The following is a 16,300-nucleotide window of genomic DNA, read 5'->3' on the forward strand; positions in this document are numbered from 1 at the left end:
GACATAGTCATTCAGATCCCCCGCCAATGGAGATATCAAAGCTGAAGTAAGTTTGATTGTGGAGACTTATGCGTATGAAAAAAAACCCCAGGAAAAAGCACAAAAAGTGAAAACCTTTAAAATGATATTTTCAGCAATGTTTCCATGGTTACAGGAAAAAGCACAAAAAGTGAAAACCTTAAAATAGCAAAAGGCACTACTAGACCATAAGACTAATGTGCCTATGGAGTTCCGTGCATATATCTCAACCGGTTTTCCAGTTATGCTGCGGAAAAGAACCTGGTACAAAAATAAGTTATTTTCAGCAATGTTTCCTTGGTTACGGAAAAAGTGCAAAATATGAAAACCTAAAAATAGCAAAAGGCACTACTAGACCATAAGATCAATGTGTCTATGAAGTTCTGTGGAAATATCTCTTCTGGTTTTAGAGTTGTGCTCCGGAAACAATTCTTACACAAAAATCTGCCATTTTCCGCAATGTTTCCATGGTTACAGAAAAAAGTACAAAAAGTGAAAACCTTAAAATAGCAAAAGGCACTACTAGACCACAAGACCAATGTGTCTATGAAGTTTCGTGGAAATATCTCTTCTGGTTTTAGAGTTATGCTACGGAATCGAACCTGGTACAAAAATATGATATTTTCAACAATGTTTCCATGGTTACAGAAAAAATGCAAAACATGAAAACCTAAAAATAGCAAAAGGCACTACTTGACCATAAGACCAGTGTGTGTATGAAGTTTCGTGGAAATATCTTTATTGGTTTTAGAATTATGCTCCGGAAACCATTCGAACAGACGGATGGACGGACGGAACCCATTTGTATATCCCCCGCCAACTTCGTTGGGCGGGAGATAACAAAGATGACACTTGTTATTCCTGATTTTTTTTTGTATTGTTGCATCATCTTGGGCATTCAGCATAAAATTTCTTATGTTATTGTGTTTTTGAAACTTACAAATTTTGTTAGGGAAAGGTAATGGGCCTTTAAAGACTCACTTCCTTTCCGAAATGGCTTTTTAATTTTTTTTTAATGGGAATGTAAAACAAAATTGATAATTTTGTATACTAGAGTCACAAAAGTGAAATGACTCCAAATACTGCAGCGATTGTAGTAGGAAATATAAAACAGAAACACAATGTTCAATATTATGCTTTTTTATTCAGCTACACTAACAAATGTTTACACATTCATTATACAAATTTTTAATTTACCAATAAGATATCCAGTACAACACTGTTTGGATGAAAAAATGAAATCCAATACTTTTTTAACAGAAATGATTATGAACACATAACAAGAGAAGTGAATTTAGTCAAACAATTTATTCTCTTGGTATCTTTATATGTTATTTTGTTACATTATTTAGTTTTGTATCAGATATAGCCTTAATATTAAAGAAATGTCGAATCAGTTTTACAATGTAAATGTAATTCTTATGGTGATATTTCATACAAATACATACTTTTATACTGACATGTGGGTACAGGTACTTCATAAAACGATACATGTTTTGTAATTCTTGTCATAAATTTAAACCTTGATATAATATTCATCATCATTTTCTTAATATATTTGCGGTCATTATATATTTCATCATTCATGTATTACGGGAGAAGACGGACTATAAGTTATTCAACTTGTGTCTGATCCCATTTGTATATATGCAAATAAAATATGTTTAAATCAAATCTTGGTATCTATTATCTATGAATATTCCTCCATTTGATAAAACAAATTACTGTTTGGACTTGTAATTTGGGACAAACTAAATATATCTTTCCATACATGTAAAATTTAAAGATAACTTGGCATTTCTGGTTTGTAAAGTTATTTTCGAGGGTCAAATAAAGTGCGAAGATAAAAATAATCTTTATATACTAAAAGTGGATAGGATTATGATGCATAATGCCTACAATAAATCTGTGTTCTAAGCCAGTGATTACTGAATGGCAACATTTCAGGTCTCCAAAATTTAATGTTTTGCTCACCACAGCTTACAAAATGAAAACTCAGAAGATCCTTTAAAAATGTATGGCATTTTCAAGATATCCAAATAATGTTAGCAAAGTAAGAGTAGTGTCATTTAATCCTACCGTTGGAGATTTTGACATTGTATTTTGATGTCACACCAGAATGTGGGACTATTTGTCCTCAGCCTATGTAATTTTAGTATTTCCAAACCTGTATACTGAATACTTACTATGATGTGTATAATAAAGTATTATACTTATGTGATAATGGAGGGGAAGCATCTCTTTTAACAAAATACATACTAAACATACAATAATACACACTGTTGGGGTTTCATAACAATATATAAAGATGGAAAAGTACATCCTCAGCTACAGGGAAGACTTTAAATCATCGTTATTAACCAAACTTAAAACTAGTTGTTAAATGGTAAATGGAAGGGAATTCATTTACTGCCAGTATTTTCATATGATTTTATAAACTACAGATGTTTTTTCCAAAACCCTGACACTAAAATTATCATCATTAAATGATGTAATAATATTTTTTTCAACCATGTCACATACATTGCACTTAAAATTTCCTCTGCAACAGGAAATTATGAAAATAAACACCAGGACTTTCACATGTCGTTAAACTACAGGTAGTTGTTTTTTTCCAGTTTGTCATTAAAGATGCTCCACCGCTGACAAATGGTATTTTTTCACTATCAAAAACAGGAGCAGACTATTTAGTATTTTTCTTCAGTTAAAAAATTACTTACTTTATACCATTACCACCATTGAAAAGTTTGAGCTTCTAATTTTACTTCAAGTTAAAAATATGAAAAATAATTAATTGCATCCCGAAAAAATTCCGTGTCACTATATCCAATATGGAATGCAGTACTGATTGCGCATGACCAAAGGCGAAATAAATTATTTTATATTATTTTTTTGTGTTAATTAGACATATATATACACGATTAAACACCAATTATTGTTGAAATGATGAATACCATTTATGCTCTGTCGGCGGTGGAGCATCTTTAATATATTTATAACAGATAATGTAAATGTGCAAAATTATAATTATTCAATCAATTTTGTGCTAAAATTTGATTATGCCAATTAAGTATATACAGTATTAGATTCATATAGGAAAACTATAAGAGGCCTTATTAGATTTATCCTCTAATCCTCAAGTTCTTCCCATACAGTAAAGCAAATATAAATGGAGACATTAAAACAAGGGAGACAATTGATACATCAAGGCCATTTGGTAACAGAACTTGCCATAAACATGTACCATGTGGTGTATGAAGTATGAATGTAATATGTCTTAATGAAAAAGTTCACAGGAATGACCTGTCAGTTTTTAAATCTACAATGTCATGTAATAAAATTCTCAGATATAAGAAAGACTTTACTCTTAAAATTACTCCAGCATAATGTTATTAAAAGGTAAATAAAATAGACATCTACCAATATCTTTGACATAAAAACAATTTCATAAAAAAATGTTCATCCTTAAAAGTTCAGTTTAAAAAGGTGTCATATTTAAATTTGTTCAAAACAATTTAATAAACATATATATGTATGCAGTAATTCCAATACACAAAGCAAAATGATTGAATGTACATGTACTACTGCTGTACTGTCAAAACATTAAATTTTGATATCTAAAATTTCAGCTTTGTTTGAACTGAAAGAATTTAAGGAAAAGGAAAATTCAAAAATCTAAAACATATCACTTAGAGTCAGGGTTTATGATATGCCATTTAAATATTTCCAAACATCAAACTTTTATTTACATGAAATACATTATAATACATTTGTATGTACATTCCTTCCTCTTTATACATTTCTGTGTGAGGGCACATTAACAATATTAATGTATATTTACTCTTCTATACACAAATAACTTATGCCATATCTTCATATGTACATTTTTAAAAATTTGATATATTTTTTTTTAAACCAGATATTTTTTTCATGGAAAATGCATATGAATATATTCCATTATGTTGAAATAAGCATTACAAGTGGTACAAACCTTAAAACGACAGATAAAATCAATAATAAGGTTGACATGAAATTTTGAACACTCAATGAAATATTAACAGATACAGAGGTAGTTAACATCTCGAATCAATATTGAACTGTACCAGGGCACTATACATGGGATGACTACTGAGCAAATTATCACTAATGACCAGATAATAGCTGAAAAATTCTTGGTATGACAAAATCGTGGTAAATATCAATTGTAAGCAGCAAAAAGCAGTGATATTAAACTGTGAAGAACTTTAGACATCAAGTCTGTAGTGCATGAAACTGATAAGATCATATTGCTAGGTTTAAATTAATGTCAAATATGCTCATAAAAGCCATGTCAAAGCTTTCAATTAAATTATAGAAAACATACTTATTTTAGCAATAGGTTTATTTCAATGCTTTCGCAGAGTTGTTGAAGTTCTAATTACTGTATAGCGCTATATATTTTGTAAAGGTATTTCTGGTATTGAATAACCTAATTGCACTAATTTATATCCGCAATAATAATAAATAATTACAGTTTTCCGCGAAAGTAAATTAAGTACATTAACAGTAATCTTTTCATGAATCTTCAAATTGTTGACTCTATTTTTTCTACTGTTTTTATTCCTTACATCTGGTATAAGGGCCACAGGAAAATCAGACATTCAGCATACATACCCGACATAACTTCTACCCGAACACTGTGGATAGGGGGATGATTTTTGCACATAGGTAATTTAATAACATTTATTGCAAAATCTATAGCCTTAAGCGCTAAAATCATTGTGAGGGATTTTGTTCCCCATCTAAGACTATTGTATGTTCATATAAAAAGTGTTGTGTTATGTTTTATAACAAAGAACACATATACTGTCGTTTATGGTTAATAAACGGCCTTTTTCAATTCATTTCATGTGTTCTAGTTTTATATTAATTTAGGTTGTAGTCTTACAAGCTTGCCATGGTGAAGGTTGTGTATAATGATGGAATACAGCATGTGATTACCAGAGCCACATCCGATTACTCACAGCCTTTATGTCAGACAATACCTAGGTAACAATTAGCAGTAGGATTTATAGTCACAACTTAACAGACAATGGCTATAATTTCTTTGCTTATTTTAGATTTTCCGTGTATGCACTCTCACACATTAGAATGCCCATCATTAAAACCTATACCTCTTTACTTTTATGTGGCAGTGATTCACTGGGTTTCCATGAATGTAACACAAATGTATCTTGACAATGTTATAAATCTGTAGGGGAATCACAGTCATGTTACATACTGTGATACAACCTATTTCCTAAACAACAGAAATACGTCTTACGGTATGAAGAATACCGTAAACACAAATATTTTAGTGGTAATAACAATTTTGTGATTTTCCCATCAAGAACTAAAATATGATTTTGCTTTAAATAGTTTTTTCTATAATTATATCATTGACACACCGGTAGTGTTTATTGCAATTGCGCAAATTTCGTCACTGCACAGATGATTAGCATTGAATTACGATTGTGACAAAACAGGCCTAAAATACATTTTCTGCGTATCAAATAAACTATGTGATAAATTTATAGAGACTAGTTAGGTAAGATTTTTGGGAGAGGGGGTCACCAATGGTGTTAAAACATGTGACATATAGAGTGTGTATTGTAATTTGGATACATTATTAAATTCAACATTATGCAACATATTTTAGCGATACAACCTCCATTGATATTAAACCGAGATCTTACATAATAATAAACATTAAGGATATGAAAAATTACGCAATAATAGCAGTGCTATAATATATATACATTTAAAATAAACCATCTTGTAACTATTAATTTTGTTTATGACAGGTATAATACAATAATTAAATAAACAAATTTGGCATCAATATCTATAGCATAAAGGAATATTATATTTTCCTTCTTGCACTCTCAATTTGAGGACCTGGTCAATAATTCGTCGTGCTGTCAAGGATTGCCTAGGCTTTTGCATCATAATCAAGTATTGGTCGGGCCTTTGTGACCTTGAGAAGGATTGGCCGGACCTTTGTATCCTGGTCAAGGATTGCCTAGGCTTTTGCATCCTTATCAATGAATGATCAGACTTTGTATCCTTGTAATTGATTGGTCTAGCCTTCTTATCCTTGTTAAGGATTGGTTGGGCCTGTCCTTGTCAAGGATTGGTCAGGCCTTTTTATCCTTGTCAAGGATAGGTCAGGCCTTTGTATCCATGTCAAGGATTGTTCTGACTTTGGCATCCTTATCAATGATTGGTCTGCCTTTGTATCCTTGTAATTGATTGGTGGTTGGGCCTGTCCTTGTCAAGGATTGGTTGGGCCTGTCCTTGTTAAGGATTGGTCAGGCCTTTTTATCCTTGTCAAGGATTGGTTGGGTCTTTTTATCCTTGTCAAGGATTGGTTGAGTCTTTTTATCCTTGTCAAGGATTGGTTGGGTCTTTTTATCCTTGTCAAGGATTGGTTGGGTCTTTTTATCCTTGTCAAGGATTGGTTGGGTCTTTTTATCCTTGTCAAGGATTGGTCTCGCCTTTGAATCCTAATTTTGTATCCTATAGTCCGGCCACTTGAACCTTAACGTGAACTTAAATCATGAAAGTAGGCATTAAAGCAAAAATATTATTTTTGACATCAATAAAGCTCCTATATCCAGGTTTTGTACTTTGTTTGAATGGTATGAGTAGATCATTGAAACTTTAACTGATACTGAAGATCTTTGGGGTACAATGGTAAAATAAAATCCAGTAATAGAGAACTGGTGTTGATATACCAGATAGTTACATTTATCTTTGCACAGATCTTTTGCTTCCATAGCTGAACATCTCCCTTCCTAGAATTCACTTTAATCAGGAACGTGTATTCTTTTTGGCAGGCTTCAGTTCTTTAATCTGTTTCATTAGTTCTGCATTCTTGCTCTGCAATATGATGAAAATTAAAAGTAAGGTGATAACCTTGTTATGATATTACCATAGTAAGTATGAAGTCTAACGATCATCAATATAACCTTCATCCTCTTCAAGTCAAACAAGAGGATCCTTAACCAATTTAAGATTTAAATAATAATGATCTTTTTGAAATAATCTTTTATACCCTTTATATTCAGGTCCTTAATTATCTTTGCATGTTTTTAAGATGTTTTGATGTTGTTTTGCCATGTACATCAAACTAAAGTTAAACTGACTGAAATGTTGTAAACACCATATTGGTCATGATCCATATTTGATGTACAATTACCAGGTAATCAAAGTTTCCATATACATCACATGAGACAAGGGGAACATAAAATGAAATCCAAAAAGAATGACCTGTGAAGAATTATAGCAATGACAATCCTAACCAAAGCTAAGAAAACATACTGGAATAAAAGGTTATAATTCACGTCATGAGTTATTCTCAGGAAATAATGAAAGCATTATTTCATTACTTAGAATCCAACAAAACTGAATAAGTAACAAGTACGAATAAGGGATCAAAGTGGACCATACACCACAATTTTGCCATGATGCCATTGGGACTATGGACTGCTGACAAGCTATGGACAAACCCTAGCCTTAAATTACCGTAAGAGACTCCAGTGTATCAGAATGATGTTTGTGAATTGTCTGGATCTTCAGTCGAGACTCTTTCTCTGCCTCATAAGCCTGGGCTTTGAGTTCATTTATCTGTGAATAAGAAACAAATTGCATAATTTTACACTCAACAAAATTCAAAGTTTAACACAAATTATTACACCAATGCATATTAATGATACCTTTTCCTTTTTTAAGTTGTATTTCTTGTAATTTTCACCATCACAAATATTTCTTGTAATTTTCACCATCACAAATTCTCATAAAACATACAATGTGTGAATATGGATGCTTATATATGATGGTTCAAATCCATTAAAGCACCAATATTCTATTGACATAGCGGTTAATGTAGCATGAAATATCATACGTTTACAAAAGAACAGCCACAGTCAACGCCATGTTTCAAACTTTCGATAATATCAGAAAACCGAGTTGCATCACATGCAGCAATACCCGTACAGAACGGAATAGATCGGCACAATTTGGATACTTCTGACCTTTTTTAAACATGTACAGTAATTGTACACATTAACAAGAGGGATCTTGGCACCCACCTAAGAACAATCTTTGTCTGACAAAGGAAAGAGGGATCTTTTCTCTGCTTTTCAAGCTTTTACTACATATAAATACACATGAAATTAGAGAAAGATCCTTTGACTACTTTCTGAGATATATAACAGTAACAAACTTCAATTATCAAAATCCAAGATGGCTACCTGTTGGCCATCTTATTCACCGATCGGTCCTAAAATGCAATATGCACAACTAGACCCCTAGAAGAACCTGCACATACAATTTGAGACAGATCCCTTCAGTACATTCTTAGACATAGCGGAAAAAAACTTCAATAGTCAAAATCCAAGATGGCGTCCTGTCGGCCATCTTGTTCGCCGATCGGTACCAAAATGCATATGCATAACCAGGATTCTTGGGGAACCTGCACATGAAATTTGAGACAGATCCCTTCAGTACTTTCTAAGAAATAGTGGTAACAAGCTTCAACTATCAAAATCTAAGATGGCGTCCTGTCGGCTATCTTGTTCACCCATCGGTCCAAAAATGCAATATGCACAACTAGGCCCCTAGGGGAACCTGCACATGCAATTTGAGACAGATCCCTTCAGTGCTTTCTGAGAAATAGCTGTAACAAACTTCAATTGTCAAAACCCAAGATGGTGGCCTGTCGCCCATCTTGTTTATCAATTGGTCGCAAAATGCAATATGCACAACTAGGGCCCTAGGCAAACTGTACATAAAATTTGAGAAGAATTCTTTCGGTGCTTTCTGAGAAATAGAGGTAACAAACTTTAAACTATCAAAATCCAAGATGGCGGCCTGTCAGCCATCTTGTTAACCAATTGGTCCCAAAATGCAATATGCACAACTAGGCCCCTAGGGGAACTTACATGTGAAATTTGAGAAAGATCCCTTCAATACATTCTGAGAAATAGCGGTAACAAACTTTAACTTTCAAAATCCAAGATGGCTGCCTGGCGGCCATTTTGTTGACCGATTGGTCCCAAAATACAATATGCACAACTAGTGCCCTAGAGGAACCTACATATGAAATTTGAGAAACATCCCTTCAGTACTTTCTGAGAAATAGCGGTGGAAGGACGGACTGACGGAAGGACGGACAGATGGACGGAAGGACGACGGACAAAAAGCGATTTGAATAGCCCACCATCTGTTGATGGTGGGCTAAAAATCCATGTTTTAATTTACTTGTTTAGTAACTTTGCGAATACAAACTTTACAAAAGTTGGTAAATATCAAAAGTTTAAAACTTAGAGAGGCAGAGAAATATATGTAGATAACTTTAAATACTTTTTTATGCCAAAAATACAAATTTAAATACTTTTTTTATGCCAAAAATACAACAAGTCACGGACCATACAACTTTATAGCTGTGGTTCAAGGGTGTTCCATTACAAATGATCATGGACTTATAAGTGTTCAGTCTCCTCATCTAAAGCCCTCCTGTCCTTTGAACAGGCTCTTTTAACAGTCAACTCTATAGAGGGATCCCTGATGGGAAGAACAACAGTGAATTGTGTTAACCTGCTTGTCCTTCTCAAGGAGTTGTTGATCCTTGGCCTGAAGCTGTTTACGCATGGCGTCCAGCTGGTCCTGAAGTTGTTGTAGAGCGATCAGATGCTCTGAGCTGTGTGGGTCGTCCACTTTGTCTGTAGTACTAGCGTTCAGCATGGACAGACTGGAGGAAAGGCTCATGGAGAAACTGCTACTACTATAACAAACAAGAAAATAACACACTATAGCTTCTCCTTAATTCTTTTACACAGCATGCAGATAGACAATTTTTTTAATGTGGGAGTGACAAGATTTTGATTGAGTATGTCACTTTTTATTTTTGCAATTAAAATAAATTTTGAACCAGTTCATCAGAAATCTGAATGTGGTCATCATTGTTTTGTCTTTACATGAATTCTGCATAAATAATTAATAACTTCAGATATTTCAATGAAATCAGATTTAAAGTCTATGATATTCCACACTGAAGATGCTATAGAATAGAAACATGGTTAGGATAAATTGGTAGCCTAATCACATAGGAGAGCTGACTGGCTTCAAAACTCCCTCTAGGTGCAGAAGGTGGTTGTGATATATTAGGATTTCACATTTTTGAAAAGCTAAACAGTTCAAAGAATGCAGACATCTATTTTTTAAACATTAAAATCTTCACACTGAATAATGATTAGATGAAGAGAAATTTTCCTGGCTTGATCTAGGTGCAAAGACTAGAGGAATATTACTAGATTGTAAAGCAGGCTGAAAAATAATGGAATTTTAATTGTGATCATAAACAAAGATACAACATGTTTTTTTTATATAGGTTATCCATAACGTGACATTGTAAAACCTGGCAGTGCCCTTTGCCTCTTAATAATAATAGTCAGATCTCACTATATAATTACCTCAAACTCATTCAGACCAAGGAAATTGTTATCCAAGTATTATTCACCCTACCTTAAAGTTTGAAACTTACAATAGAACAAGACCTTCTAGTAACATGAATTTGAGTCACTGAGGTTCATATGTAAATATTTCTAAAGTCAAACTAGATAAAGATACAATTTATTGATATTAAAGTGAGCCATAATCATGTACAAATCAAAACATTACTCTAATTCTGTAGCACATATGTCATCCTCAAGTACCCATTTATGTTTTCTATTATACGACCGAGGCAGATTTCCCTGGGTTACATACAATACTCCGAAAGGGAATGTCCTGAAATTAACAACATTTCTACAGTATATTGTATATGTATATAGGTACAAGTCTCAAACAGGGTACCTACACCAATCATCTTACCAGGGTACCACTGCTGACTAAACCTCAGGTAAAATTCAATTAACAATTGAACATGCAGTACATGCTTGGTATGTCAAACTTTGTAACAGCATTCCCATGCTTTGTTGGTAACCATTAACACAGATGACCAAGGAGAGGGGGTCCGAGATACAAGTTCAGTGTTAGGGTATGGATGTGAAAGCAGGCATAGGATGAACAGCTCTTTTGCTGAGGTGTGGAAGCTCAATGAAGCAACATCAAACTAATAAAATCAGACAAATCAAATATAAAGATATACTCTTAAAAGTATTTTTTTTTAATTAAAAATGTAAGCACATTAACCACACATTATAACATGTGCTTACATTCCGAAAATCGTCATAGGCAATGTCAGTCTGAGACATCTAGTAAACAATAAAACTCTTTTTAACAAGCCCTTTCCAATTGTTCTGCTACTTTTTAGGAGTTCTGAATTGGCTTACTCTTTTAAGAATGAATATCGGCTCTTCTCTGTAGGGTTAGACACTTCAAGATCTTCTCTGCAACAACAGATTATATCAAGTTTACATACCCAGGTACCTCAACAAGTCAGGACCATGATCACCAAGGCAAACCAGCATAGAAACTCATACTGACAACATACTGTCAATATCAGCTTTCAAGGTCAATAGATGTCAAAACTCTTTAGAACAGCAACACAAAGAGATCAACCATAAACACTTTGTATTTGCAATACAAGTAAATAATATAGATTGATATACAGAATACACATACAAAGCATGCTAAACATGTGAGCAGGCAATTGTATTGTTAGAGTCCTGGTTCATTTATGTAACAAAATAATTAGATTATGCTTTATTATTTTAATTGGAAATCTAGATCCTGTGCATTGTGTTTTGTCCAAAATGTCAATGAATACATTATTTTCATTCTTCCTCTTTGTTAAAAGACAAGAATTAACATAACTTTAGATTTGTCAAGGAGTTCCATTACTTAGTCAATTGTACATCCCTTTCTTTATAAAGGAGATAGAGAGAGGAAGGGTCTCGTGCATTCATTTTAAACATTCTGACTAAATCCCTACTTGGATCATTTCAAAATTTTATTAAACTTGGACTTAAAATAGATTCACACATGCTTGATGTTTTTAAGACTTTCTGTTTAAAATGCATTATTAATTAGTACAGTATATATAAAGCCTTAACATGATTATTTAGGATTACTTTGTTCACTATTCACTACACAGTCCACACTACTTGGTATAACAAGATCTGTAGATCTCACCTTTTGGTTGGTGTCATGCCATTGGCACTGCTGATCTCTACCCGTGCTTTCTTGGTGGGCGGAGTCTGAGATGATGTGTCCGAGTGACTGGATCTGAGGTACAAAAATAACAATAACAGAGGGTATCTATGCAGATGTCAATTACTGGTCGTTTACAATCCATAAAACTTTATTTCATCTTAATTCATAGTTATTGTAAATTATGTTGAGATAAAACTTACTTATGAGATGATTTTGATTTAGCTGAGTGGGACCTGCGATGCTCTTTAGACTTTGAATGTTTGTGATGATGATGGTGGTGATGATGGTGATGATGATGTTTGTGACTTTTTTGTGCTTTTTCCTTATTGGATGCACCTTCCTGTCCATCGGAGCCACCCTTGTCACTCCCATTGGACACTCTTTCTCCTTGACTACTGTTGCTATGACGACTACTGGTACTACCGCCACTGTCATGTTTTGAACTTTCTTCCTGCTTGCTATTGTTTTTACCCACAATACTGTCAAATAACTTTTCAGCTTTATCTGATTTTTCTTTTGATGGTCGTAAGGATCCAAGATTTTTCCTATCCTCATCTTTTCGTTGTTTAGCCTTCGCTAATGCTCGCTTATAAGCAAGAGTACATAACCAGCACAATAGTTTACCATCAACCTGAAGAGAATTTTTAATATTAGTGAATTGGATATATTAAATCAACATTCATATTCAATAAATCAACATTAAAATAAATCAACATTCATGTTTTACAAGAATTCCACGGAAGTGGATGTGTCCCCTAGCTGCATAGCCATTTATAACATCACAAAAAATAGTTATTTACAGTTGAAAATATTGTTAACAATAAGTGAAGTTATCAAGTGCTGCAACTCTTACAAATGTTGACAGATTTTGACCAGTATCAAACCCATCTGAGATCTCATTGATATCAAGCACTGAACAATATTTTGTTAAAATTGGATAATAAATATTAAAGTTATCACACAGAAACCAAGAAATCGTCTGTTTTGACAATTTTAAAGTCCCATAACTCTTGCAAATATTAACAGATTTTGATTAGCATCAAATTCATCTAAGATCTTATTGATATGTAGCAAAATACCAAGTTTGGTTGAAATCGAACAATAAATACTTAAGTTATCGCACGGAAACCGTTTTCCGGACGCCGCCGACAACGACAAAGTGATACCTATGTGTCGCACTTGCATTGAAGGTGCCACAAAAAATCAACATTTATATTCAAAAAAATTGTAAGATGACTTCAATTTAACAATCAGTTTTCTTTTTAAGAATGTAGTAACAGTTAAACTATATATACATACTTTGTGAAAGTAAACATTTTTTCTATTTAATTATGTGATGAAAGTGAAAATGATTTTTAAATACCTTTTTCCTTGTGCCATCTGTTCGATCAAATGCACATTTCTGTTTACATTGTTCGCATGTTAAAGGTGGACCCCATCTGCGTTCTGAGTTAGCACATCTCTGACACTTATTGCCTATGAAGGCGGCAAGAATATTGCAATATTCACATACTGAAGGCTATTGAAAAGAGGAAAATAAAAAAATATTACTTCTAATCAGCTGATTTTTAAAGACTGAATTTAGAAATATCTTATAAAATATCTTACTTTCCATGTTTCTTACAATCTAAAATAATCTCAGCTTTCAAAATAATATCAAATAAAACAATCCAAATAGTCAGTGATTTAGAATTTTTGGCCAGATCAGAAATTAAACATGACACCTTATCATAGCTTATCAAGTTTTAGAAAAGAAAAAAATCAACAAAACAATGTCATGTTTACAACACAGAATACATAATGAAGCATTTTACTATAAACACTTACATATCTTGTGATGGATACATTTTTAATTTTCTTCAAAATAAATTCTAACAACGTCTGCTGAATACTCTATTAAAACGATTGAATATTTTTCATATATTTCTGAAACAAATTTCATTCACATAAACGTTAACTAATTTGTACTTATCATCAGATTTGTATGATGAATGATATCGATAATGTCAAAGGTCAAATATTCAATAACAACAGTATATTTTGGATAGCATACAAATTGGCATGTACATGGACGTTGTAAATTACATGTACTGGTATAATAAGCAAAGTCACAGATATATATGGGTCAAAGAATTAACACATTCACCACTTAAATTTTACAATTGAATGGTCTAGTCTTTGTCTTAAAATGGTATGTTTTAGGTAACACTATAACATGGGATCCTTTCAAATGTACGTCTGAAGGAAATGAATTGCGTCAAATATTAAAAAAAAAAAGTAATCCTTATAGCATGTAGACAAAATAGAAATTTCAAGGCTGTCTACCCCTTTATCGCGACACACATCAAACTATCATGGTCACGATATAGAATTAGCAATAGAAAATATTGTAATAAAGTAAAATGCAACAAACCTTTCGCCCTGCAGATAATGTAAAATATACAATACATTCAAAGCATGAAACTAACCTTTCCATGGACTTTCACATTCTGGTCACACTTTTTACAAATAGAGTTGGTATTGCTTTTACTGAAAATAATAAAATGTTAAATAGGTATATATGCATATGCATTAAAATTTAAATAAGTATTGTAAAGTCTTTAATTAAGGAAAAAAATTCAATTAAGGACCCTACTATACCTTGTGGCTGAAATATGCTATTCATGTATCTAAAATACCATAATTATAACTTGTCTGATTATCAGGCCATCCATCAACCATAGACAGGTCCAGAAAGTCCCCAATATCTGGGCTGCTGATTAGTTTCTAGTTTACGTTATTGTCTTCTGTAACTTGATAACATTATAATTTAGCATGGGAATATCTCTCCTTTTGAGGTCTTAGTGGCTGAGTAGATTTCCTAACATGTAATATAACCACAAGTCCTCCACTTTTGGTGTATACCAATGGAAGTTCAAATCCTATGTGTGGCAGTCACCAGGTTCTAACTGCTGTTCGATGTGTTTTTTCTGGGTTCTTCAGCTTTCCATCACCATCTATTAAACACTGACAAATTCTTAATGACCCTGGCTATTAATAGGATGTTAAATGAACCAAACAAAACTCCTTTTGATTGATATCTACAAAATCACCTTGAAATGTCTGTATATCAAGGTAAAGAACACACTCCCTCTCCCTTCATGATATAAAAATTGAAATGGAGCATTTTTTAATTGGACAGGTGGTTGGAATTCTGAAAACTAATCTATTGGCACCAGGTTATCAGACCAGCTTTATAATTGACATTAACCAAACCTTCAAGAGTTAAGGCCATATGCTAATCAACCTACATTTTAATTTCTTCATTAAGTCTTAGGAATAAAATACCACATTTTCAATCATGCTGATAGGTTGGGAAAAGATTATTCCTTTTTAATATTAACAAACAGATAAATTTGGGTGTTCTTCCTTACTCTTCTTGTTGGAACTCTGCTCTACAGTAGGTGCACTTCACGATGGGAAAATTACTGCGACACTCCTGGAATTGATAAAAACTCAAAATTAGACTTCATATAATGTTTGAAATATTGAATATTTTTGGATAGGAAAAATATGAAATTATATGTGTGAGATTTGATAATCGAGTTATTTGCATGTTTATGAAGTTGATATGAAAACTTGGGTGGGATATAGGATGCAAACACATATATGATCTTTCACTTCAGACAATTTAACCATTCATATTTCAAAAATAAATTTCAATATTGCACAAGTAGTCTTCTTTTGATATCACATCCATTGCACTACACCCTTTACTGTAACGCTAGATTCTTTTTGGCAAAGTCAACTTTGCTTTATGTTGCTATGCAAGCAAGTGATGCTAGGCACTTTAACTTACTTTACACAACTGTTCAGCTTGAGATAATTCTTCAAATGGATGCCTAGTGTGACATTTTGTACATGCAAACAAAGCTGCCATATTATGTTTGGATTTTATGAGATTTTTTCTGTGAAAATCACCGATTTCACAGACTCTTCGCTTCAGCGGAAGTGGAGTTCATCCGGATATCTGTATTACGCATGTCATTTTTATAAATTGATTTATTTTTTCTTGAACTATTTTATGATGTTAAGGGATATATCTTTCTATTCAAACAATATGATT

At 32.9% G+C, this 16,300-nt stretch overlaps 1 protein-coding gene across 2 annotated transcripts; it reads right to left on the reverse strand.

Annotated features, from left to right (window-relative positions):
* Positions 1–1,932: 1,932 nt before the first annotated feature.
* LOC138305227 (protein FAM76B-like) lies at positions 1,933–16,200 on the reverse strand. 2 transcript variants are annotated; one of them, XM_069245635.1, is made up of 10 exons: positions 16,034–16,200; positions 15,609–15,673; positions 14,664–14,724; positions 13,559–13,714; positions 12,396–12,826; positions 12,175–12,267; positions 11,373–11,429; positions 9,637–9,823; positions 7,564–7,665; positions 1,933–6,918 (listed from the first exon to the last, which is right to left on the reverse strand). In XM_069245635.1, exons 1-10 carry the CDS (start codon positions 16,112–16,114, stop codon positions 6,850–6,852), a joined length of 1,302 nt encoding a protein of 433 aa, XP_069101736.1. In that variant the 5' UTR covers positions 16,115–16,200; the 3' UTR covers positions 1,933–6,849. The 2 variants fall into 2 exon arrangements, with proteins under 2 accessions (XP_069101736.1, XP_069101737.1); XM_069245636.1 differs by lacking the exon at positions 11,373–11,429.
* Positions 16,201–16,300: the final 100 nt, after the last annotated feature.

This window comes from Argopecten irradians, chromosome 1, assembly GCF_041381155.1.
Source record: "Argopecten irradians isolate NY chromosome 1, Ai_NY, whole genome shotgun sequence".
Taxonomy (NCBI): Eukaryota; Metazoa; Mollusca; class Bivalvia; order Pectinida; family Pectinidae; genus Argopecten; species Argopecten irradians.